The 27640-nt window shown below is 39.6% G+C and overlaps 2 protein-coding genes across 6 annotated transcripts in view; both read right to left on the reverse strand.

The window, feature by feature from the left end:
- Nucleotides 1-15077, reverse strand: part of EBPL (EBP like) — a 54068-nt gene extending 38991 nt beyond the window's left edge. Inside the window, exon 1 of the mRNA XM_022574810.3 lies at nucleotides 7920-15077. Coding sequence (XP_022430518.1) covers nucleotides 7920-8090 — 171 coding nt within the window. The 5' untranslated portion in view covers nucleotides 8091-15077. The remainder of the gene's footprint in view (nucleotides 1-7919) is intronic.
- Nucleotides 15078-15178: 101 nt separating this feature from the next.
- The window catches only part of KPNA3 (karyopherin subunit alpha 3), a 91676-nt gene continuing 79214 nt past the window's right edge, over nucleotides 15179-27640 (reverse strand). For 4 of the 5 annotated variants that reach the window (XM_022574790.3, XM_089899582.1, XM_089899585.1 and 1 more), the window contains 7 exons: nucleotides 24117-24248; nucleotides 23060-23188; nucleotides 20745-20849; nucleotides 20580-20651; nucleotides 20258-20420; nucleotides 18134-18228; nucleotides 15179-17729 (listed from right to left, as the gene is read on the reverse strand). In XM_022574790.3, the coding sequence (XP_022430498.1) occupies nucleotides 17631-17729; nucleotides 18134-18228; nucleotides 20258-20420; nucleotides 20580-20651; nucleotides 20745-20849; nucleotides 23060-23188; nucleotides 24117-24248 (795 nt within the window). In that variant the 3' untranslated portion in view covers nucleotides 15179-17630. The remainder of the gene's footprint in view (nucleotides 17730-18133; nucleotides 18229-20257; nucleotides 20421-20579; nucleotides 20652-20744; nucleotides 20850-23059; nucleotides 23189-24116; nucleotides 24249-27640) is intronic. The other variant, XM_089899584.1, reaches the window with a different exon arrangement.

Consider the following 27640-nt stretch of genomic DNA (forward strand, 5'->3'; position numbering starts at 1 on the left):
GATGGCTTCATAGGCAAATTCTATCAAACATTTAGAGAAGAGCTAACACCTATCCTCAAACTCTTCCAAAATATAGCAGAGGGAGGAACACTCCCAAACTCACTCTACGAGGCCACCATCATCACCCTGATACCAAAACCAGACAAAGATGTCACAAAGAAAGAAAACTATAGGCCAATATCACTGATGAACATAGATGCAAAAATCCTCAACAAAATACTAGCAAACAGAATCCAACCGCACATTAAAAGGATCACACACCATGATCAAGTGGGGTTTATCCCAGGAATGCAAGGATTCTTCAATATACGCAAATCAATAAATGTGATACACCATATTAACAAATTGAATGAGAAAAACCATATGATCATCTCAATAGATGCAGAGAAAGCTTTCGACAAAATTCAACACCCATTTATGATAAAAACCCTCCAGAAAGTAGGCACAGAGGGAACTTACCGCAACATAATAAAGGCCATATATGACAAACCTACAGCCAACATCGTCCTCAATGGTGAAAAACTGAAATCATTTCCACTAAGATCAGGAACAAGACAAGGTTGCCCACTCTCACCACTATTATTCAACATAGTTTTAGAAGTTTTAGCCACAGAAATCAGAGAAGAAAGAGAAATAAAAGGAATCCAAATCGGAAAAGAAGAAATAAAGCTGTCACTGTTTGCAGATGACATGATACTATACATAGAGAATTCTAAAGATGATACCAGAAAACTACTAGAGCTAATCAATGAATTTGGTAAAGTAGCAGGATACAAAATTAATGCACAGAAATCTCTTGCATTCCTATACACTAATGATGAAAAATCTGAAAGTGAAATTAAGAAAACACTACCATTTACCATTGCAACAAAAAGAATAAAATATCTAGAAATAAACCTAACTAAGGAGACAAAAGACCTGTATGCAGAAAATTATGACACTGGTGAAGGAAATTAAAGATGATACAAACAGATGGAGAGATATACCATGTTCTTGGATTGGAAGGATTAACAGTGTGAAAATGACTCTACTGTGCAAAGCAATCTACAGATTCAATACAATCCCTATCAAGCTACCACTGGCATTTTTCAAAGAACTAGAACAAAAAATTTCACAATTTGTATGGAAACACAAAAGACCCTGAATAGCCAAAGCAATCTTGAGAAAGAGAAACAGAGCTGGAGGAATCAGGCTCCCTGACTTCAGACTATACTACAAAGCTACAGTAATCAAGATAGTATGGTACTGGCACAAAAACAGAAATATAGATCAATGGAACAGGATAGAAATCCCAGAGATAAACCCACGCACATATGGTCACCTTATCTTTGATAAAGGAGGCAAGAATATACAGTGGAGAAAAGACAGCCTCTTCAATAAGTGGTGCTGGGAAAACTGGACAGCTACATGTAAAAGAATGAAATTAGAATACTCCCTAACACCATACACTAAAATAAACTCAAAATGGATTTAAGACCTAAATGTAAGGCCAGACACTATCAAACTGTTAGAGGAAAACACAGGCAGAACACTCTATGACATAAATCACAGCAAGATCCTTTTTGACCCACCTCCTAGAGAAAGGGAAATAAAAATAAACAAATGGGACCTAATGAAACTTAAAAGCTTTTGCACAGCAAAGGAAACGATAAACAAGACGAAAAGACAACCCTCAGAATGGGAGAAAATATTTTCAAATGAAGCAACTGACAAAGGATTAATCTCCAAAATTTACAAGCAGCTCATGCAGCTCAATATCAAAAAAACAAACAACCCAATCCAAAAATGGGCAAAAGATCTTAATAGACATTTCTCCAAAGAAGATATACAGACTGCCAACAAACACATGAAAGAATGCTCAACATCATTAATCATTAGAGAAATGCAAATCAAAACTACAGTGAGGGGCTTCCCTGGTGGCGCAGTGGTTGAGAGTCCGCCTGCCGATGCAGGGGACACGGGTTCGTGCCCCGGTCCGGGAAGATCCCACATGCCGCGGAGCGGCTAAGCCCGTGAGCCATGGCCGCTGAGCCTGCGCGTCCGGAGCCTGTGCTCCGCAACGGGAGAGGCCACAACAGTGAGAGGCCCGCGTACCGCAAAAAAAAAAAAAAAAAAGAAAGAAAAAGAAAATGGTAATGAAGAACCTAGGGGCAAGACGGGAATAAAGACGCAGACCTACTAGAGAATGGACTGGAGGATACAGGGAGGGGGAAGGGTAAGTTGGCACAAAGTGAGAGAGTGGCATGGATATATATACACTACCAAATGTAAAACAGATAGCTAGTGGGAAGCAGTCGCATAGCACAGGGAGATCTGCTCGGTGCTTTGTGACCACCTACAGGGGTGGGATAGGGAGGGTGGGATAGGGAGGGTGGGAGGGAGGGAGAAACAAGAGGGAAGAGATATGGGGATATATGTATATGTATAACTGATTCACTTTGTTATAAAGCAGAAACTAACACACCATTGTAAAGCAATTATACTCCAATAAAGATGTTAAAAAAAATCTTTTTTTATACCCCATGGCCCAGTCAAGCTGACACGTAAAATTAACCATAATAAACATTTACCATTAATACACACCTAAACTAACTGTGATTCACCAGGCTCACCAAAGAGCACAAGGACTATAAATTCATTTACCAGAGAGGATATCTATCTTAGAGTAGAACTGATGAAGATGACGATGCCAAAAAAGGAAAGGAAAACAGGAGCCAGTAACAGACGGTGAATTAAAAGGCAACTTCAGACCTCATGGTAAAGTAGTAGGAGGAGGAAGAAATTTTTAGAAAGTCCCAAGGTCGGAGGCTGAAGTTATTGTGGTGGAAGGCGAAGAACAGATGGTGATGTTAAATGGAAAAGGGTAATGTCCAAAATACACAAATCAATAGGGACTTAAGCAGCCTCAGGATTTCTTGAAGAAAGACTACCCGTGGGTGTTAAGGCAGAATGAATGGAGAGACTACCCAGCCCAGATTTTCTGTGACAACTGCCCTGCACCCTGACGGACAAGCCCAAGTCGTGCTCCACAGTGATGAAAAGGTGGGAGTGACTAGTCAAGGGGCTTGAGCAGAGGACAAGCGGTAGACTCAGGCGGACGCAGCTCTGCTGGAGGTCAGTTCACGGGGCCAAGCAGCACACCGTGTCTGTGCGCACACGCCTCTGCCCTTCACTCTCCCCTTGACCAGGCTCCTGCTCACAAACAGGCTCAGACCTTCCCATCTTAAACCCAGAGTCTCTTGCCTGCCCCTGCCTGTCTTTTGAGCTTTCCTTTGTAAACAAAGAAGAACAAAGGGTGTTGCTGAGCTCCCAGCCCTACAAGAATTAAGTCAATAGCCACTGCAGTTGCTGACAGGTACCCTGAGAGGAACTTGGGATGAAAGACAGGGTGAGACACTCTGTGCTTCAGAAAAACAGGCCCCATAGGTAGTTAGATGCATATCTCAGGAAGAATTTTTAAGAGCCAGATCCCTGCATCTTCCTGTACATGGAAAAGCACTGATATCATTAACTGGAGATATCTGCTCTTTGAGACTAGCAGTGATCTTTTACCAAGATGTAGGCTGACTGCATGTATTCCCGAGCCAAAAACCATAAACAAGCTGGTTTCTCCCCCATCTTTTGGGAGTAGTTTCCTCAGAGCTCCCAAGAGGTTGTCTCCTGGCCCATAGTCTTCAGTAAGGTCCCTGAATAAAACTCAAAACCCTTAGATTGTCCATTTTTCTTTAAGCCGGTGTCTTCCTACACTCTCCTTGCTCCCACCACCAAATCTCCTGAAGGTCTTGCATATGCAGCCTCCACTTCTTCTCTATCCTACCTGCTAAGCCTCTGCCTCTGGCTCCTGGTCCCTCCATTCAAGGAATACTACTCTACCACTGGCTTCCTGATGGCTGGTCCCAGAGGCCCTGGCTCAGCCTTCACCTTTTTTTAAATGTTAAATTTTAATTTTTTAAATGGTGCTGCACATTTAACAGGGATCTTGAAATTCCCTCCCTTGGGTCCCAGGACCCAGCACTATCCTGTTCTTGGTCTTTCCCACTTTCTCCACTTCCTGATCTTCCTCTCCCTGATTGTTCAATGCAGACATTTTAAAAGACTCTGCTGTCATCCCTCAGCCTTTTCACCTTTCTGTTTTCTCTTACTCAGAAGTCACTCATCCCCAGGGCTTCCTGTTGTCTCCTCCAAGGCAGTGAAGAACTTCCAACTCTCTATTCTGCCCTGTTTTCCCAACAGGTCTTACATTTTCAATGCCTTCTGGCCATTTCCCCTCAACCACACCCCCAGCCCCAGATTCACAGTTCTAAAATCCGACTTTCCTGTCTTTGTTAACGTTATCAACATTATCCATGTCGGCCAGGTTCGAAACCCCAAGATCATCTCCACCCACAATGTAAAAGGGGTCAATTTGACTTACAAAATTCTCCCCTGCAAAGTCTCTCGTATTTATCTTTCCTCCCCGTTTTAACTTCCACCATCACCTTAGCTCAGCTCTTTCTTCTCACTCCTAAAATACTGCAATTGCTTTTAGCTGATCTTCTTGCCCCTGAACTGTCCTTTCCAATCCATCCTGCACCTGTTGGGAGACAATTCTCCTTGACTATCTCCTAGTCCTGCACTGTCTGGGATGTCTGAGCACAGGCATTTACAGATAATTTAAGAATATTTATGTAAGGAGACATTCCAGGGAAGTAGAGCTTAGAGACATCTCCCTCCTGAGAAAAAGACCTTGCCTCCTCTTCCCCAGAGAAGATTTGTTTTCATGCCTGAGGAAAGATACAGTCTCTCTCCAGAGAGAAGTACGAGCAGGTCACCAGCAGCTCCATATAAGAAAGGAGCCTAATTTGGGGGTTTTCTCCTGTAATGCACCCCCAGCATGCGCAGGTATCATCTGGCCCTCACTGTATTGCCCCGTGGAGCTTGGGGAATCAAACAGGCTAACTTGTTTAACTTGTAAGAAGGGTAAAATCTCAGACCCCTTACAGTTTGACTTACACGACCACCAAACTATCTTTTGAAAGATCTACTTTGGCCATACTTCCTTGCTTGAAACCCTTCAATGGCTTCCTACCACAGAATAAAACTCCAAGTCTTACCTGTCATTCAAGTTCCCTTTCCTGCCTGTCCTCCCACTTTATATAAGGGACTTGAGAATTTGAGGATTTTTGTATCCTCAGGGGTCATGGAAGCAACCTACCATGCATACCAAAGGAGGATTATAGTATTGAGAAAGAAAGAGAAAGCAAAGTTTTCAATAATCGTCTAGGTCTGTAGATGTTTGTCAGTTGGAGAGATGTTGCTGGAATCTTACCCTATGTAAATCTTGTGCTCTAATCAATCTGGACTTCCAGATGTTTCCCAAACACAGGAGTACACATCCTGCTTCCAGGCTCTGGCCATGCCTAGAATGCTATACTTAGATCGCAGATGAGGGAAAACCCATGAAGCACCAGTGCAAGAAATGCCTATTGCCAACTTTTGAGGGATGGTGAGTCATGCCATTGATTTCCTCACGTATGTGACCATGGCTCCTACCAGATGAGAAACGAACCAGACCTTCACCTTAGCCATAGCTGACTAAACTGAAGGTCAGTTCTGCAGCCCCGAATAACCACAGTCTGGCTGGACATCTGGGAGGTGAACTACCCCTGGGAATGCTTGGCCTGAAACTCTGTCCAATAGGGGAGCTCTGCATTTGATGGCGGCCAACAAACCCAAACATCTCCTCTATTTGAGAAGTAAAGGCAAAAGGAGTGAGGAGAAGCAGCTTAGGTTCTAGTGGGAACAAGTGAGTTGTGGTTTCAGATCTCCTCCAGCCTCTACATTCCAATCTTAGCTCCTGCCACATTTCTAGGTATTCTTGCAACGAACTCCCAATTATCCCAAAGATAATACGGACATGCATTTGTCTTGCAGGCCTCAACCACTTAGTCAAGTGCCTTCTCACCAATCTCTAAGACTTGTGTACCAAGATGCTGGTTGAAATAGTGTGTAAATAGTAAATTTAACCAGCCAATATTAACGGGCCTGTTTTTATTTATCATATTTCTTCATCAATTGTAAGATATATCCCAATCTCAGAGACATAAAATATCAACAAAAGAAGCCACAGCGGTTACGTCATTCATTGTTGCAACATGCGAAAAAATGTGCATTTTAGAATTAAAGAACTAAGATATGGTGCAAACAGTGGGATGTTTTGCAGCTGGGACAGGTAAATGGCACAAGATGGGGCCGTGGGTGGGGGCAGGGAGGCATTTCCTTCAGAACAAGGACGGGGGAGAGTGGAGCAATGATTCCACCCATGGGGCTACACCTCAAGTTGCCACAAATGGAGATGTGTGTAGTGCTACCTGTCACAGTCTGTGAGTAAAAAGTAGAATTAATTTTAAACCAGGTGGAAGACATGTATGTATATGTTTTAGTGTTTTTATAACTTTTTTGTGTGTCTAAAATATAATACTCTCTTAAGTGGGCCTAGCAACCTGTTTTACTGTCCCTGTTCTTTGGGACACCTTGTGTTCACTGACAGCTTAAAAATCAATTCTATAAATAAAGGAGTTAAGGGAAGTGTTTACTGTTATCTCCACAAGTTGACTATTAGGAAAGAAGGAATTTCATCATTCCAGCAACATCTGGTATGTGCACATATTCAACGGATAAACATCTATAGCCCTAGATGATTATCCAAAACTTTGCTTTCTCTTTCTTAATACTCCATCTCTCCCTCAGTATCCTCAGGTGGATTGCTTCCAGGACCCCTGGGGATACCAAAATCCGCAAATGCTCCAGTCCCTTAGGTAAAAATGGAGTAGTATCTGCATAGAACCTGACATCCTCCCTTATATTTTAACTCCTCTCTAGCTTATCTTTAATGCCTCACATTAAAGATACTGCGGGGAAGTAGGCTGTGAGGGTGGCAAATGCAAGTTTTGCTTTTTGGAAATTTCTGGATTTTTTTTTCTTTCTGGTATTTTCTATTCTCCACTGGTTGAATCCGCAGCTGCCGAGGAGGATGGATTGTATAGACTCTGGCTTCACATTAGCTATAGGTTTGCCTAGATTTAAGCAAGGTCAAATTTGCAAAAAAAGATATTGTGGCATAGTTTTAAACAAAGCTTTAAAATAAGAAGTGCGTGCACAGGGAAGGGAGCATTTTCAATAGAATCCCTTAAATACAACCGTCCTGGCCATTTATAAAGTGAGTTGAACTTTTAAGGATATGTTTCCTAAAGCCCGGCGTGAAAGTGCAAGCTTTGGAGCCAGACTAAACCTGACTCTGAATCATGCCAGTTGTGTGGCACTATAAAGTCACCTAACTTTGCAGGGCCCGTTTTCTCCTCTGTAAAATGGGGACAGTAACAAGTACCTTACGGGGTGTTCATAGGTCAGAAATTTTAAACACAGTACCGTGCCTGCATACAGTCGTCACCCAACAAATGGTGATTACTATTGCGGGGCGGGGGGCTGGTTTTGGGCCAGGGCCCAGCACGCCTCATCACCTCTCCCTGCTCCCTCTGGGGCATTCAAAAACTCTCTCAATTACGTTCAACATTTATGTGCAGGATAAGATGTTAAGTAAGCCAGGCCTTTCTGTAGTTTACAAACCGACTAACAACACCGTACACGAATAACAATTTTCACGGTTTTCTGATTTTTTGTTTTTTCTTTGGTAGAGGAATTGGCACCATAGGGAGGCTGCGCTCTCTTTTTACAGACTTGGGACCTCGGAGAGGTGTGGCATCTGGCCAAAGGCCACGGGCACCGCGGCCTCCAGAGGTTTCCCGGGTCTCCCGCCACAGGGGACGGGGCGGCCGAGTCGTCCATGTCGTTTTCTGGAAACTCTCTGGGACGAGGGAGGGAAGGGTCCCAAGAGAGGCGGCGTCCGCCCGCGTTTTCAATGCCGAGGCGACCACACTTACCAGCGCGAAGTGCACCAGGGCGTCGAAGCAGAGCCAGGCTAGCGCCCCGCGGTCCGCAGCCCCCAGCCCGCGGCCCAGGCGCAGACCCAGTGCGCAGCCCACGGCCAGCAGCGCGGCGCACAGCAGCAGCGGGCCTCCAGCCGCGGCGCCCAGTTCCCAGTCGCCGCGCATGCTTTCTGCTCCCGGCGCCGACCGCGGGGCACCAACAACGAGGATTGCCCGGTGCGCCGGGAGAAGCGGGGCGGCGAGGGGGCGGGGCTACTCGGCCGGGACGGGGCGGAGCGGAGCGGACGGAGGCTTACCCGGCCGCCCGGCCGCCCCGCCGAGTCGCTGGCTACCAGAGCCCGGAGGTTTTCTTAAGCCAGGAACGTGCTCACCTCCTCGCTTTACTGCCGGAACCAAACCTATTACCAGACCACGCCCGAAGGGCTGGTAATAGGGCCACACCATTTGACGCAGTGTGATTTTTAACAAGGTTCATAAGCCTTACACCACAAAGTGAAATCCAGATGGTGGAAATTTTGCCAATAGAGGGGGGAGAATTTTAGGGACAAAAGGTTCTAATTAGGCTCTTGCAAGCAACCACCACTAGGCATTTTAAAGCCCTTGTGGCTTACTCTGACCCTGTATCTTAAAAATCCAAAAAGCAGAGACTTCCCTGGTGGCGCAGTGGTTAAGAATCCGCCTGCCAATGCAGAGAACACGGGTTGTATCCCTGGTCTGGGAAGATCCCACATGCCACAGAGCAACTAAGCCTGTGCACCACAACTACTGAGCCTGTGCTCTAGAGCCCACGAGCCACAACTACTGAGCCCGTGTGCCACAACTATTGAAGCCCGGGCACCTAGAGCCAGTGCTCCGCAACAAGAGACGCCACTGCAATGAGAAGCCTGCACACCGCAACAAAGGGTAGCCCCCGCTCGCCGCAACTAGAGAAAGCCCACGCGCAGCAACGAAGATCCAACGCAGCCAAAATTTTTTTTTTTTTTAAATCCAAAAAGCAGCAAGAGTATGAGGGAGAGGAGCAATAGGCCACATCAGCTTGGTACTAGATACTTTTACCTGTGGTATCTTATCTTCACAACAACCCTAGGAGTTCAGTGTTTTCTTATTTTACAAATGTGAAAAGAGGCTCAGACATTAAATAATTTGTCTAAGGACGCTCAGTGGCTGGGCCGAGGCCAGAGCCCATGAATGGGTGTCCCCAAGGCCTTTGCTTTTTGACCCTGCAGTGTGAGTAGATACTTAATATATATTAACAACTACAGTCGGCCCTCTATATTCGCAGGATTCGCATCTGTGGATAGGAAGGGACAACTAATGGGACTTGAACGTGCACGGATTTTGGTACACACGGGGTCTTCTGGAACCAATGTCCTGTGGATACCGAGGGACGACTGTATAGCTCTCCTTCAGTGACGTGCCCCTTTGTTCCGATCACCATGTTTAACCTTTTCCATCCAAAAACAACAGAATACACATTTTTCTCAAGTGCTCAAAGAAGTCAGAGTTTAAAAAGATTGTAACCCTTATTGATCAAGCCTGCGCTTTCAATTTGGAGTAGCCAGGTAAAATATAGAACGCCCAGATAAATTTGAATTTCAGATTTTTTTAAAAAGTGAAATTTTAAGTATATACTTATACCAGCATATAACTAGGGTACTTATGCTAAAAAGTCATTTGTTGTTTTAAAATGTGGTTTGTACATATAATAGAATATTATTCAGCCATAAAAAGGGAATCCTGATATGCTACGACATGGATGAACCTTGAGGACATTATGCTATGTGAAATAAACCAGTCACAAAAAGACAAATACTGCATGATTCCCCTTATATGAAGCACATAAAGTAGGCATATTCCTAGAGACAGAAATACAGAATGGTATTTGCCAGGGGCTAGGGGGAGGGAGAAAAGGTGACTTGTTTAATGGCTATAGAGTTTCAGTTTTGTAAGATGAAAAAGTTCTGGAGTGTGGTTGCACAACAATATAAATACACTTAACACTACTGAACTGTACACACCTGCAAATGTTTAAGATGGGAAATTTTATGTGTATTTTACACAATTTAAAAAATGATTTCTGGCATCGAACACAAATTCAAAAACTTTCCCCCTTAGTTACTCCGTATCATTTTTTACATAGCAGTTAACACTAGATGAAATTATTTATTTATACATGTATTGTTAGTCTCTTGCCACTAGAGTATAAGCTCCACAAGGCCAGGTGTCTGGCTTGGTTACTGCTGTATCTCTGGCACCTATTACAGAGTTTGACATATACTAGCTGCCCAATTAAATAACTGCTGACTGAAGGAGTATGGCCAATCCTGCCACCTATGCCTTGGATTCTCTCCTGTAACTTGGAAAATTGATGACTGCTCTTCTCTTGTATATTCAATGTCTTTCTCAACTGGATTTCCCCCATCAATTTCCCCACACCACTCTTTAGCGACTATCCTGCCCTGTTCCCCTTCTGAGCAAAATAAAAGCCTAAGAAACTGATTAGATTCACTGTCTTCATATTCTGCCCTTTCCTCAGTCCTGCCTACTCTAGTTTCCACCCTCATCACTGCAGTGATAACAGCTCTCACTAAGGTGACCAGTGACCTCCGCATCGCTAACCAAAGGACATTTCCTGTCCTTACCTTACTTGACCTCTCAACAGCATCACCGGGCACTGAAATCTCTTTTTCCTCAGTTTTCTGAGAAAACACACAGCTTTTCTTCCCCCCTCCCTAACCATACCTTCTGTTTCCTTTGCAAGCTCATCCTCCTCTACATGCCCCTTGAATGCTGGAACTTCAGTCCTAAGCCCTGTTCTCACTCCAAATGCTGAACCCAGGCAGTCTCACCCTCACTTCCTGCTTTACTAATCACCAAAATAGGGGATTCAAATCTCTAGCCCGGCCCCCTCCTCTGAGCCCCAGACCAGTATTTCCAGTTGCCCTCCTTGACCGTCATTTGGATGTCTCCACTCAACACAATCCAAACTGAATTCATCACCCTCTACTCCCTATGTCTGAGTCTCTCTCAGTGTTGCTTATCTTTTTCCTTTTTCTTTTTGTATTTTGGCTTCGCCTCAAGGCTTGCAGGGTCTTAGTTCCCCGACCAGGGATTGAACCCAGGCCATGGCAGTGAAAGCACCAAGTCCTAACCACTGGACCACCAGGGAACTCCCCCTCAGTGTTGCTTATCATACTCTATTTACATTCATCAGTTACAGCAACCCAGAAACACAGAAATTATCCTTGATACTTCCCTCTCCCCAAACTCCAGATCTAAGAATCACCTACTCCTGTCTGTTTTAGCTGCCAAGTATCTCTTGATCCCACCCGCTGTTCACCATCTCTTACTTCAGGGCTTCACACTATTTCGACCTGACACATCATTAAACCCAAAGTACATTTCCTGTCCTTACCTTACCAGCCAATGATTGTTACTGAACACAATTCTATCATCACTCTTGCCTAATAATGATTTACCATTGCTCTTAGAACACCAAAGTTTCTTTCCATGACTTACAGGCGTGTGGTCTAGCACCTGCCTCTCTCTTCAGCCCCTCCCCTGCCCCGGTAGTCCTCCTCCCCACTATCATCTTGGCTCCAGCTGTACTTTCTTTCCCTCCCTGGACCCCCATGCTGCTTCCTACTTTGTATGTACTGTTTCTTCTGCCAGAAAAGTTTCCAGTGAATCTGCCCTATTAACTCTGCTTTTCCTTCACCACTATAAGCTGTGTAATTTTTGGCAAACATAACTTTCCTCTGCCTGATGATAGAACCTTCAGCCCAGAGTTGTTGAGGACCGAGTTGGTACTTCTCAAGCACTCAAGCCAGTGGCTGGCACTTAGTAAGAACTCACTGCCAGCCTGATTATCACCTTCCTAACGAGGCTGATTCCCTCTATTACGTATCATTGTGTATCTCTTTTTTCTAACATTTGTCATAACTTTTTTACTTTTATTCATGTGTGTGGACCCCGCGCCCTAGCACAGTACCTGGCTGCAGATAGGATGCTCAAGAAATATTTGAATGTTCCTAAAGGCTTAGTCAAAATTCTTACTTATAAAAGACTGAAGACATGGAAAGGATATAGATATGGAATCTTTTCTTATTATGAAGAAAAGTGGGCTGAAATCAATAAAATGAAATTTATAAATTCTTCTATTTAGGTGTGAAAAATGTACATGCCTAACTACTGGGAAGAAGAGAGCTGAAGACAAGGGGAACTGAGGCTGTTACTTGATCACAAATCTAATTGTGATGAAGCTTGTAAAATAATTGAAACAATCTCCTCCACATTAACAATATTAAATGGCCAGATAATGGAACGTTCCCGTTCCATTGTACCCAGAAACTAGCCACACCACACTCTATTCGTGGGGTCCTTGGAATTCGCGAAGCCGACAGGAACCAGGTCCAGGAAGGACTTTATAAGCAGGTTGGCTAAAATGCATGGAGTGTTCAGGTTGAAGAAGGAAGCTGATAAAAACAGATCTGTGTCTTCTGCTATTTGGGAATAACTAGAAGTCTACTCAGAATCGAGAACAGTTCATTTATAATGATGGTCATTTAAGAGTGGTTGGGCTTCCCTGGTGGCGTAGTGGTTGAGAGTCCACCTGCCGATGCAGGGGACACGGGTTCGTGCCCTGGTCCGGGAAGATCCCACATGCCGCGGAGCGGCTGGGCCCGTGAGCCATGGCCACTGAGCCTGCACGTCTGGAGCCTGTGCTCCACACCGGAGAGGCCACAGCAGTGAGAGGCCCGCGTACCGCAAAAAAAAAAAAAAAAAAAGAGTGGTGACTTCTATTCAATATTAAGAAAAGACCTGGTCACAACTGAAGCTATTCCACAAGTAGAACTGGCCCACTTGGAGTGAGTGCCTCACCATTTACTTCTCAAACTCTTCTGACTCCTAGTCCTGTAGGAATGTGTCCATAAAAATGGCCTGCCTCAAAAAAAATCTGATTTTATCTTTAAAACATTATGCAAAATGTGTCCTTTACTCTCTAACACTTAGGCTTACAGTATCATAAAACTGTCTTCCTTACCATCAAGTAAAATGGCTGTCCTGTGAAGATGGCCGGTTTCTCTTGCGGCTTCACACATTACTTGGCACAAGGTCCCATTTTTCTTCCGGGGACCACAGTTTTAAAAAAGGGAATTACTCAAGAAGGTGGATGGCAGGCAGTTCTTCAGAGTTGGGAAGAGGGATGTTGTAGAAGAAATTCCCTGCAGGGAACACATCCTTTATAGCTCTGCTCAGCCATTGATCCCCTGCTTTTAATCATTTTTAATAAACTTGTAAGTCTCCTGATGAGGCCATTCTCTCATAATGCTTCAAAGAGGTGTTTTTCAAACTATGCTGTGATTTTTCTGCTCCAACCCCAGCTTTCTCAGAGAACTTCAAGATCTTCAACTAAAAATGTTTGAAAAACACTGCTACAGGGCAGTGCTGAGAAGACAAAGGGCAATCAACACATTTGGTTGTTTCACACTTCTTTTAGCCACAGGATACATTTAAGAGGGTAACTAGTCCACATTCCCGTTCCTATCCAAGTCCTTTGCAGTAGATGGGCTCAGCACTACCCACAGGGGATTTGGGAAATGTGGCTAGGTATAGCTCTGCTTTCTCCTAAAACTGAGAATGAAGAAAAGGCACATTTTTGTCTCATTTTTTAATCTTATGTATCTGAAAAAAAGGCTGGCACTATTCATACAACAAAAAGGCATGATTTAGGCTCTCTCCTTTGGAGAAGTTTTCTACCTGAATTGATTTAGGCCAACGGTTCACACCTTGGGGCAGTTCTGGCCCCCAGGAAACATCTGGCAGTGTCTTGAGACATTTTTGGTTGTCCTGCCTTGGAGAGTGGAGACGTACTACCCACAGCTAGTGGGCAGAGCCTAAGGATGCCACTAAACACCCTACAATACACAGGACAGCCTCCCACAACAAAGAATTATCCAGCCTAAAATGTCAATTTTTTTTTTTTTTGGCTGCACTGTGCAACTTGCGGTATCTTAGTTCACTGACCAGGGATCAAACCTGGGCCCACAGTAGTGAAAATGCGGAGTCCTAACCACTGGACTTCCAGGGAATTCCCTAAAATGTCAATATTGAAGGGTTTGAAAAACCCCGACTTACGTTAAAGTTAGTTGAGGAATTTTATGGGCAAATGAAGAGGCTAAGGATGTGAACAGCCTGCATTCCCACATCCCTTTTCCTAAACACTTTCTCTTTATAGAGTACTGAGCCCACCTATATAGTTGACCTTTGAACAACGCAGGGGTTAGAGGTGCTGTGCCTCTACATATTCGAAAATCCGCCTGTAAGTTATAGTTAGCACTCCATATACGCAGTTTCTCCATACAGCAGTTCCTTTGTGTAAGTGGTTCCACATCCGAGGATTCAACCAACTGCCGATCGTGTAGTGCTATAGTATTTACTACTGAAAAAAATCCACACATACGTGGACCCATGCAGTTCAAACCCATGTTGTTCCAGGGTCAACTGTATATAGGTATGTACAGATAGAACCTCATCTATATACTGTGCTTTTGAGAAGCATTCTACCACTGTTTTTCAGTTATTTAACTAAGTACAACATTTATATGAAGAGTTCCTTTTACACTTTAGACAAATGACTGGTGGGTAAAAGAGAGAACTCCTTGGCCTATATGCCTTAAGACTTACAGCTTAATGTACAGAAATTATACTCCCTTTCTCCAAATAGATTTAATTAAAACCCCCAGTTCAACTAGGGTTAAGAAAATTCATAACCATCACTGTAAGACAACTGACATTCACAAATTTTTACTTGCAATAATTAATTAATTAATCTCCTCAGAAGGACAACCCTTCTGAAGTAAATTATGGCAAGATTAAATAGGAGTATTGTAACTCATTTACTTATATACTGAGTTCTTTCAAAAATACTTTGAAGTGTCATTATATGAAAGTAAAAATACCTGTATACTAAAAAGTTTGGCTGCTCCTTTGTTCTTTCAATTAATCCAAGATTTCATTTAGAGCCTCAACCTTACTTCAATAACTATCTTCCAAAGTTCTTGTTTTCAAGGATTAGACAGGCCTTAAATAAAGCTTGAATTTTTGTTTTATGAAAGTCATAATTACACTATCATCTCAAATGGCCTTTCTATGAGTTGTGGTATTTAAACCTGAGATACATAGAGAGAACACCATGTGATGAATGAAGGCAGAAGGAAATTAAGATACTTTCAAAGATAAGTTCTTCAATGTTTTACCATATTTGATAGCAGCTTTTTTATTGGTTACAAAACCTAAGCCCATATACAAAATTAGGAACACATTTAGATGCCTCTTTTGAAAGAATGTTTTAGTCTTTTTTAACCGAGTTAAAAAAAAATAAAAACAATGCAATTTTTCAACACTGTTTTGAAAACTTAAAAGTGCAGCAATATACTTAGTTTCCCTTACCTACGAAATTTTGCATTTCCATTTCCAAACTGATAAGGTCACAACAAATTGGATCAAGCCAATGCATACGTAAGTCTGCACTACTTGATGCTAATGTTCACTTATGTTAGTTTGCACTTAAAACACAAGAGGAAATAGGAATCGGCACAGTAGAGGCCCAATTTAATCTTAATGTGTGCAAAATTTAAGAGGTAACTGTCAGTAAGTATGGAGAGTCCAGAAGAAAGTAAACTGGAAGGGGTACAATTCACAATATTGAGAAGATTTGGACTTCAAGGGTTTCACCGAAGTTTGTGACCTTAATTAGCTTTGACTTTGTTATTCCTACTTTTAGTGAACACCACACAGTTTCAAAAATTTAGACTACTGAACAGGATGCAGTTACCATATGAAGCTTTAACTCAAAATTTGGATAAAGAAAAAAAGGCACAATGAACTTCAACTCAATTTTATGTGCACAAGAGTTGAAAAATCTGAGCCACCTTAAAGAGAAAATTGATTCTAAAATTTATAAAACCTATAAATAATCAGAGGCCAAACCACTATATTAAAACAGATTCTCTAGCAAGTAAAAATCTTGCAGTTTAAACATACTCTTGTATCCACTTTAGATACAAGACAAAACTCACTCTTTAAAGTGGCTCCACCTTGGCAGATACATATATTTGTAATGAATGCACACCTGCTATGTGTTGTTTATCAGTGAAAACACCCCCGCTGATTCACAAAGCTCTGATGGCATCTGTCTCATCTTCATCACAGTAAATACACACCCCCCCCATCGGATAACTAACTTAGTTTAGATTTTCTATCCCTTCACATCAATTCATTGGGAAATTATACCCAGTAAACAATAGCAATAAAACCATTCCTGTGACAGCACAAATTATTCAGTTTAAAAAATTTCAAATTCTTTCATGAATAGCTGGGTCAGACAATTTACCAAAAGCAATGACTTTACAAAGTAATACCAGATTTTGCAGAATTACTTAAAGATCACTGCAAATCAGGTTTATGTTAAATAACTGCAGATTATTCCTCTATGCAGATCCTTATCTGAATCTCTTTATATGTGAATATGCTTTTAGAGTAGGATCTGAATGAACTTTCCAATAATCAACGAATGAAGTTTTATGATACTTCTAAATAGTTGTTGTTTTGTTGCCAACCACATTATCAAAAGCACTGGTTACTAAGAAAAAATATTTTAAGACTAAATTACAGTAAACATGAAAGCTCCACAGTTTAAACCCAATATAAATCAACCATACCCAATTATCAATTTAAAACGAAAAATATTAACTCCTGAAAGCTGAAAGCAAGATTTTCTTTTTTAATATCACCAATGGGTACTTTAGAATTTTGTGGTTTTGTTTTTATTTATTTTTTTCTTTATAGTCAGGGACTCTTGCTTTCAACTTAAACAGAAGTTCAAGTCCGTAACAGGTTGCAGCTCAGGTAAAATACCATGCACAGCATTTGATTACTTCAAAACAGCAGGAACACACAGGCTGAAGTGAGTGGTCAAATAGGGCTTGCTGTTCTCAAAAATTAGGTATAATGGCGAAAGCATTACCATCCATAGCTAAAGTTCTTCCTCCAACCCTGGCTTCTGAGGCAGATAATAAACACATCAATTACTGGTAGATGAAGTACAGTTTTTTAAAACTTATCTGTTTAATCAATAACCAAGTTTCTTTTTTTTAAGTTACTTTTTGTTTGTGTCAGTTCCACCAATGAAAATCATTTGGCTTGTACTTTAAAATCTATTCTTCCACATAAAGAGTATGAAAATATGTTTGTGGAGGACAATGATGGAGGCTCAGATCAGACTGCACCTCTTTAAAGTCTTCCAACATGTGTATGTGTCATACCAAAGTGTCTTGATCCATAGCGCACCATTTTCCAAAGGAATATCAAGTGGGCAGCTGACATGCCACCACTACAGAATATTCTAAACTGGAGACTGCGGTTGTCAGCGTGTGGCACCAGGGAACAGGGAGAAATAGGGTAGTTGAGATTGTTAAGGAGAATTCTAAAACAGTTTAGGAAATCATGCATATGCATTTACAGTCCATGTGGATAGTGACTTTTGGCAACTGCAAAGTGACTGAGACATGGCTTGCTTTAGAAGCATCAAAACAAAGAGGCATGTATGTTTTGGAGCCTTTTGTACTTGTTGTTCTTGTCATTTGGTAGCCATCTGGTGGTGCTTCATATTGAATGTGGGAAAGATGCTGCACTCAATTGAACTTAAAAATTAAATTCTTTTGTTTGAAGGTTGGCTGTTGGGTCAAAGTTGTAAGTACCTCCTTGTGTTGCTTCAGGAATGAGGCTAGGATCTTCATCAATCTATAATAAACAAGAAAAAAAATCTTTATTATGTTAAGATACTACACATTACAGTGTAAGCGGAATTGATTTACTTCTTAGGAGAGAATTCCATATGAATGTTTTTGTCACCTAAAAAGTATTTTAAGTAAATCAACAATGCTATTAAGAAATCTAACAATTAAAAATTGAACACACATTTAAAAATTGCCCCATGCTTTAGTTCCTGTATCTGTAGATTTACTCTACCTATCTGAACATACATCATTTCTATAATTACCATTTCTTCCCATTTAACAAACCACAAAAGCAACAAGGTGACAGAAATACAGTATAAATTTAGTCATGGAAAACTCTTAGAAAACTTACTTTATGTATAGATTTTAATGTACACGTAGACATATCATACTTTAATACATACTTACATCATCACCAGAGAAATACTGATCTATGATTTCAAATGCTAATTTATATATGTCTTCATTTTCATGCTGCTGTAAAACTTCAATTTTCTCCAAACCTGATAAAAATAAAATAGTCAAAACAATTAGGTACATACTCATAAAAACTGTGCTCATTGTAATCATGGAAAATCCTAAAGAACTCAGAACACCCTCCCACCACCCTCCAAAGATGACAGTTCATCTAAAATACAGATAAAACCCTGAGCTGCTCTGGTTAGAGGGCCAGCATCCCACTAATTTCTTCCTCTTTAGAAGCCCTAGAGGTATCCTGGTCCCTGAGGCAGGCAGCTTAAAAAACACCTAAATACCCCATTTGACAGATGAGGAAGCTGTGGCAAAGAGACGTAAAGGGATTTATTTCAGGTTACATGGCAAGTTAGCGACAGAACTAGAACCAAGATCTCTGCCACCCCCCCGCCCCAGGACTCCTTTAATATAATCATACTGTTGCATACAGTAATTTTTATCCTTCTCTTTGTTTTCCAAATGTTACTTAATGATTGATGTAAATATAAGATAAAGCTTTAAATTTTGAAGTAAATTTCTTTTTTTTCTTTTTTTGGCCGCATCATGGGGCATGTGGAACTTCCCCAACCAGGGATCGAACCCATGACCCCTGCAGTGGAAGCACAGTGTCTTAACCACTGGACCACCAGGGAAGTCCCTGAAATAATTTCTTTAAAAAAAAAAAAAAATGAACAGGGTGCTTACGTCCTATAGCTACAGTGAATCTGGGAAATATTTTTTCAGAAAAGTAACTATAGATTGCCTTTATTTATATTCCCAATATATTTACTCCATGTATCATGTACATAAGTCTATTAAATCCTTAGTAATAAATATTCTTCCTTGAAATGTCTTTTTAGCTAAGTTATTTTGAAATAGTTTCAGTTTTTATATAGTAATATTCAAACCAGAAAAATGGGAAAATCGGTGTCAAAGATAATGCATGTAGAGTACCTTATAAAATCATAAAATGCTAAGTAAATATGTATCTTAATTATAAGTATTTATCTCATAGACAGAAGCAACTATCTTGATAAAAAGCTGGAGTAACAAGCTCAAACTCTCTGGGTTAAGTTGTTCTGAACCAGACTACAATGTTCATTTCAAATTATTTAAAAAGTAAAACATCTTAAAACAATAAACAGTGAAGTAACAGTAGTACAGTAAGAAAATCTGGCTTTTAATTATGCTCCTATCACTAACTACTTCCCTGACCATGGACAAAACTCCTTAACATCTCCAGAATATTTTCTTCTTGTTATTAAGAAAATACTTCCAGTCTGAACATTCTATGATGCTATCACATTTGTTTTCTCTTAAAAAAATAAACTCGGTAGTATAATCGAACAAATTAGTCAACAAAACGTATAAAATAAAACATGACATTAAGATAAGTTAATTTAAGGTTTGAGCAATTTAGTACACATTGAACAGGCACCTTTAAAAACAGAATTTTAAAATATATGCTTCATATGTCATTACCAGAGAAAATAATGATATAGTATTTCAAATCACAGTTCTTTCTTATTAAAATTTCAAAGTAATTTCTGTAGTAATAACCCTAGCATGGAGTTCTAGCAATCATAAGACTGAAACAAAATATCTAGATGACTGTGAAATCATTAACCTTTTCCATAACCTATTCCAATATATGGAATAGTTTCACAAAGTGAGGTCCACAGAATCACATGATAATAGGTATAATATGAAAACAAGTGTTTTACTGTCAAGGAGTTTGAGAAATGCCGAATTAAACAAAGCATGTAAGTTTCTCTATTATAGTGGTTTTCAGAGCTTTTAATTTGCTCTTATGCAATGTGACTTCAGGAGGAGTATTTGTGTTTCCTGAAAAGCATTGTCAATCTCTAGGAATGTTATGGCGTGACTTTCACAACCGGTTGTTTTCTGGAAAATCTTCTTGGACTACTAATATAGCAAACAAAGAATAGCAACATCCTCGGATGCTGTTAATATTAATAGCAATATATCCTAAGTTTTCTTTCTAATTAGCTGTCTGTAAAGGAACTAATGTTTCAGAGTTCCAGTGCTCAACTATTTTTCTTTAGTCAACCCTCTTACCTCCGCATTCTTCTATTATTTCAGCTATTGTGCTTGCTTCATCACCAGCCATTATCAGAATGTTTTTCAGACCATCTAGAACCACCTGAACAACTTGAGAATCTTTTACTGACAGTAAATTACAGAATGGTGGTATTACATTCTGCTGTACAAGGTACTCAACCTAGACAACAGAAGAGAAGAGATACTCTTATTTATATAATTATCTTTTCCCCCAAAAGAACACAGTACGGGGCTAATAAACAATCAACAACTCCTAAACCTAAGAGAGTAGTATGCTTTCCAGTATTAACAACTATTAACAGTTTTTTTCCAAACTCACTTGATCTTTTCTGCCACTTATCGTTAAGTTGCTAATTGCCCAAGCAGCTTCTTTTTGTGTTCCAAAGTCCCCCTGAAGGTTAAAAAAGAAATGTTAAAATGAATTTTTTGGTCAAACAGTCTTGGTTATATTAACAGACACGATGAACTCATAACAATGACTGACCTTGGCAAGTTGATGAATAATCATAGGGATTAATCCAGCATCTATTACAGCTTGAACTTGTTGCTGGTTGCCTGCTGTAATGTTGGAAAGGAACCACACTGCTTCCTATAATTGAACAAAATAAAGGGCAACTTTATTTGAAAAATTGTATCTTTAATGTGTTTATATTTTTATTTTAATGTAGTTTATATATACAGTAACAAGTCACCTCAGCTGCATTAAGGGAAACGCATCTAAGAGTGATTAGGTTATATAGAATCTCCCATTTTAAACATACAAGGAAACTTCTATCCATAATATCTGGACCCATTAACCTAGCATAACCTTCAATAATATAGATACCTAGGACTATACCGGAGGCACTATTTTAGACAATGGTGATACGGCGGTGAAAGAAACAGACAAAAGACTTTACTCGTGGACCTTGTATTTTTTGTGCATGAGCTCCCTCTAAAAGACATGATAGAAATAAATAGAAGACGGACTTTCCTAATACTTTGTGTTAAAACTACTTCTAAGAAAGCTGAATTATTTTATTGTAAAAATATTTACTTGCAGGGACTTCCCTGGTGGTCCAGTGGTAAAGAATCTGCCTTCCAATGCAGGGGACGTGGGTCCGATCCCTGGTCTGGGAAGATCCCAAATGCCATGGGGCAGTAACTAAGCCCACACACCACAACTACTGAGCTTGCGCGCCTCAACGAGAGAGCACGCGTGCCACAAAACTATAGAGCCCACATGCTCTGGAGTCCGCGCGCCACAACTAGACAGAGAAAACCCGCACGCCACAACTAGAGAGAAGCCAGAGCGCCCCAACGGAAGATCCCGCATGCCTCAACAAAGATCCCACGTGCCACAACTAAGACCCAGTGCAGCCAAAAATATAAAGAAAATAAATAATTAAAAAAAAATTTTACTTGCAAGATGTATTTACAACTTAAGCTTCTAACTAGTCTAGGATGGTCTATATAACAAATTTTATTGTAACCTTAAATGATTTATGTCACGAACAAATAGGTTTATTATAAGTTTAGTGTCAAATGTGTATCTTCTTCCTCCTCTACAATGAAAAGACTGTAGGAGAGTACCCTGGTGGTCTAGTGATTAGGATTCAGTGCTTTCACTGCCATGGCCTGGGTTCAATCCCTGGTCAGGAAACTCAAGATTCCACATACCACAACTGGGACCCGGAGCAGACAAAATGAATGAATGAATGAATAAATAAATAAATAAATATTAAAAAAGAATCCAACTGTCAAATTATAGTCATGCAACTATATAAATATAATTATGACAAAGAAGAAATGATCAGTTTTGTTAGTTTGAGGGATAGTGGCATTTCAGGCAGATAAAACTGTATTAAATTAAATGCAAATCAAAATCACGAGACCCCACTTCACAGTACTGGGTGGCTATAATAATAATTAAAAAAAGGAACTGGATCCCTTATAACATTGCTTGTAGGAATGTAAAATGGTGCAGCTCCTATGGAAAAGAGCGTGGTGGTTCCTCAAAAACTTGAACATGCAATTACCCTATGACTTGACAATTCTACTCATAGATATATACCCAAAGGAACTAAAAGCAGGGACTCAAACCAATGTTCCTAGCAGCATTACTATTCATAGTAGCCAAAAGGTAGAAACAATCCAAGTATCCATCAACAAATGGACGAATAAACAAAATATGGTATATAGGCACAATGGGATATTTATTCAGCCATAAAAAGGAATGAAGTTCTGATACATGCTCCAACATGGATGAACCTTGAAAACATGCAATGTGAAATAAGCCAGACATGAAGACTGAAGTACTTAAGCACATATTTATCAGTAAGATTGTATCTTAAGCTTAAAATCTTTTTTAAAAAAAAAAACAATTTTAATGATCCTTTAATTTAGGCACTGCAGTTTTTCGTTCAATCTCATTTCATAGGGAGATTAAACTATGATCTATTTGTTTATAAAACACACCAGCAAAAAAAAAAAAAGATACTGGCCACCCAATGGAAAATTTCATATGTACTCTCACCTAGTGGCTACTAATTTGCTACTGCTCAATCTATTGAAATAAAAAAATTGGTTAATATACAAATAATTTTATTCTGTGATGATCATGACAGCACTTAATAGCAAGCAATTAACAACTGAAACAAAATAACTGCAGAGGTGATTTGAAATAATTCTCATCTTTAACTAGAGTGGTTTTGAAGAGAATCACAAGCAAACAGGAATAGAAACAGAAACAAGAAGGCAGTCAAAATTGAGATATACAAAGAGAAAGAAATGCACTGACAAGGCTGTTATACGACTTACCTTATTTATCTTCTCTTTTGGGTGTGATAAGAGATTTGGGAAGTGTGACAGGACATCGCAGTTGAGAACCACCTGGGTCTGCTCGTCGGTACCTGTCACTATGTTGCCAACCGCTCTGAGTGCTGCTGTCTGGGGTGGGGATAAAATGTTTTCTATAAATTTGTTTATGATGAAACTGATACTATGGTTTTTATAATCCTGAGAATATGTAAAAATGCAAAGGGTGAATGATTAAAATTTACTGCATTCTTACACAAATCATTTCACTGAACTGGAAAGTAGTTTTGAACTTTAAACAACAGTTTTATGAAAACTGGAACTATATAGAAAAATTGTGTGGAAAATAGCTGGAAAAAATATTAAAATAAAAATTGTCAAGGTCCTTTTTTAACAGCTATTTTTACCTATTAGTAAACTGGTACCACAGATTTTAATAAAGGCCTCTAACGGTCACACATTTCTATCTAGAAAGTCACTTTGGCAGAAGTGGGATGAACAGATCTATCAGCCATGTACCCCTAATTAGAGTGAGGAGAAACAAGAGGGAGAGGAGAAAATGCAGTTTGGAAGCTTTTGCAATTATCCAGAGGAAAGAAAATAAATCTTGAACTAAATCAGTGGCTCTAGATACAAGGAGAAAACAGATTTGAAAGCTATATAATAAGGATTGACAGGGTTTTGTAATGGAGGGGAGACAAGAGGAGGAATATCAAGGTTTCTAGCTTGGACTATGCTGTCCACTGAAAGGGGATATAGGAAGAGGAACAGGTTTGTGGGAGAAGATGGTATGTTCATTTCCGTCTGGTTGAAATGACAATGGAGTTCTTAGAGGATATGTCTAAGGACTCAAGGACAATTGGCTACATGAGTCTGCAACTCAGGAAAGAATCCGGATGAGATGAAGATTTAGAAATCAACAAAAGCAGATTCAGTAAAATAGCACAAGAAATATTGAAGAAATGTGCATATAGACAGAACTGAAGCCTGGTTGTACAAGTTAACTGGTTATAGCAAATACAAACTTTACACAAGTAAGAAAAAATGTTTAAGTACTTACTTGAACTTTCACTTCCTGGTGGCTCAGAAGGGGCACAAGAAATGGCACAACCCCTGAATCAATAACCATCTGTATCTGCTCATTACCTCCATCTGTCAGGTATGACAGTGCCCAAACAGTATCCACAAGAATCTTCAGGAAGTAAAAAAGAATTACCATTTAATATATTTGTTTGAATGTTTGAGATACATAACACACTTATGGAATGGTGACATAAAAAGTAACTGAATTTTGTTTTCGCTTGATAGCAAAAATATCTGCTAAGCTGATACATCTACTACGTAGTAGATAAAACTCTCTCAATGGCTACCTCAGGCCACTCTTCACAAAAGTGAGACACAGAAGTCTGGGACAACTTCTACCCCAACTTCCATATCTATCTATTAGGTAGATAAATTTAAAAATAGGCAGAAAAGTAATTCTCCCTGCCCCCACAAACTAAATACCCAATAATCACAAGGAAACACTTTATACATGGAATGAGACCAATATATCATGCTGCTTCCAGTTTAGAAGAGCCCAAAGAGATCATTTATCCATATTAGTAGTTTTTAAACATGTTTAGCAATGTAATTTTTCAGACTATTAAAGTAAACATAAAAGAAATGACTTGGCATTTTAACTTTGGGGAAAAAATTAATTATTTGTAAATCTCTTGAAAAATGTCCCAATTGAAGAGCATACAGTATAAACCATGCCTTACACCCATCTAATTTTGCAAATAATAAAAAACAAAAAACAGGCTCAGGTTTGTTGACTCATTCAAAGTCAAAGAGCTTATATGTAGTTTTCCTTGGTGTCTTCACAGAGGAATGTAAGCACAGGCCTGATGTCATGTGAAATCCAGAGATGTTTCCTATTAGAATATTCAAATTAAAGACATTAGTTGCTCTAAAATAACAGCAGCCACCTGAATTCAAATCTCTCCATGTAACCTTCAAAAAAGTATATGGATTAACAAGAGCAAATAAAACCACATATAGCCTGCAACTTCAACAATGCTAGGAGTCTGAGAATGCTACAAATTTCAAATTACCTGTAAGAAGAGAAAAAACTAAATTCTACCTTTTGTCTGGACCTCCTGCCCTAAGGCTATGTGAGACTTCAGAGAAGAGCAGAGTGAAGAGCTTAAAGGTAACATATCCTAGTAAAACGACTCCACTTTAGTGGGGCAGAGACCATGTGGCTCAAAAAGCCTACAGATTTACTATCTGTCTTCTACAGAAAAATTTGCTGACACCTTTACCAGAGGATGACCTTCATTCAACTAAGAGATAACCGAAGAAATATTTCACTGTAGATCAAAAACTAACACAAATGTGAAGATAAGAGTGGAAGAATAATTTAAATGTTATATGTTCCAGAAAAACTGAAATATTGCACTTGACAAATGGGAGGACAGAAGGTATGCCTGAGAACTCCATCCATGTACCATCCTACCCCCACAAGGAAAGCCTCCTTGCTGGAAGGTGTCTACAGATGCTGTGTGTGTGAGTGAAGCTTGTCTACTACCAAGTCTGGCAGTAACAGGTAGCAAGATTTAAATAGAAATCAGGGTCTCATAACATAACACTCAAAATGCAGGCTACAGCTGAAAATAACTCATCATATCAAGAACCAGGATCACCTCAACTGAGAAACGAAAAGGAAGTCAACAGATGCCAACACTGAGATGACGCAGATATTGGAATTATCTGACAGGATTTTAAAGTAACTGTCATTAAACTACTTTAGCACGCAATTATGAACACATTTGAAACAAATGAAATATAGTCTCAGCAAAGAAATAGGAAAAATAAAGAAGAACCAAATGGATTTTAAAACTAATAAACTCAGTAACCAAAATTTAAAACTCACTGGAAGGACTCAATAGTAGAAGGGAAAGAAAAAACAAAATCAACTAACTCAAAGACAGATCAATACAAATCATCCAATTGGGCGAGAAAAAAAAAGACTGCAAAGAATGAACAGAGCTTTAGGGAATTGTAGGACGATAACAAAAGATATAATAACATTTATGTCAATAGAGTCCCAGAAAGAGAGGTGAAGCTGAAAAAAATATCTGAAGAAATAATGACGGAAAACTTCCCAAACTGGGCAAAAGACACAAACCTAGATTCAAAAATGGGAGAATGAGGTGAGAGAAAAGAGAAAACAGAAATAAGCTCATCACTTGCTGTATGGGTAAAGACAGGAGTCAAAAAGTACCATTTAAACCTATCAAACCAGACAGTAAAAAAACAAAAGGCATTATAAAAGGTATAAGTATAAAGGTAACATTAGAACAAAAACAAACATTCCTAAATACCAAAAGAAATTTTTAAAAGAGAGAAGAAAGAACACTAAGTAGAAAATAAAACACACAGAAATAATAACACAAAATAACAGGACAGAATTGAAACCAAACATATCAAACAATATGAAACAGGCTTAACTCACCTGTAACAATAAAAAGATTTTCAAATTGGCTCCTAAAACAAAACCCAAAATTCTATGTTGTTTACAAGAGACACACCTAAAACAGTCATTTAAAAAGGCTAAAAGTAAAGGGACAAGCAAAGGTACACCAAGTAAATGATAACAAAGCAGAGACTGCAATCCTGTTAGCAAACCAGTAGAATTCATTCTACAAAGTATTACAAAGAATAAAGAAGGCTACTTTGTAAAGCTATATCCCACAATTTATAATGAATATGTAACTGTTAGAAACATCTAGTCACCAAGTAACCCTGTAAATACCACTACAAAGGAGAAAAAGATGCAAGAAAAAAATAAAAATATACTGATAAAAGATTTTTCATACACTGTTGTCAGTATGAGAAGTCAAGTAGATAAAAAGTGAGGATACAGATTTTATAAATATACATTGAAATTTAAACCTGATAACAGATAATAAACTTGCAAATGGAGCACAAAAATATTATTAGGTCCAAAGAAAGCATCAATTACATAAAGCAGAAATATTATAAAACTATTACAAGGCAATAAAATTAGATATTAATAAATACCAAAATACCACATGGAAATTTAAGAGCCTTATATTAAACAACTCTTGGATTAAAAAAAAAAACAACAAAACAGAAAAAAAATTTCTAGAAAATTATAATGAAAACACCACATATCAGAATCTATGGGATTTACCTAAAGCAGTGTTCAAAGGCAAGTTCATAGCCTTAAAAATGTATACAACAGAACTTAAAAGAATGAAAATAGATCCCAAATAAAAAGCTAGAGAAAGAACAGAGCAGGGACTTCCCTGGTGGCACAGTGCAGGGGACACGGGTTCAAGCCCTGGGCCGGAAAGATCCCACATGCCGCAGAACAACTAAGCCCGTGTGCCACAACTACTGAGCCTGAGCCCTAGAGCCCCCGAGCCACAGCTACTGAGCCTGCAAGCCACAACTACTGAGCCTGAGAGCCACAACTACTGAGGCCCGTGCACCTAGAGACTGTGCTCCACAACAAGAGAATTCACTGCAATGAGAAGCCCACGCACCACAAGGAAGAGTAGCCCTCCTCACCGC

The sequence above is a fragment of the Delphinapterus leucas genome, chromosome 18 (assembly GCF_059928025.1).
Source record: "Delphinapterus leucas isolate spDelLeu-1000000601 "Yukka" chromosome 18, BTC_Dleu_Yukka2, whole genome shotgun sequence".
Classification (NCBI taxonomy): domain Eukaryota; kingdom Metazoa; phylum Chordata; class Mammalia; order Artiodactyla; family Monodontidae; genus Delphinapterus; species Delphinapterus leucas.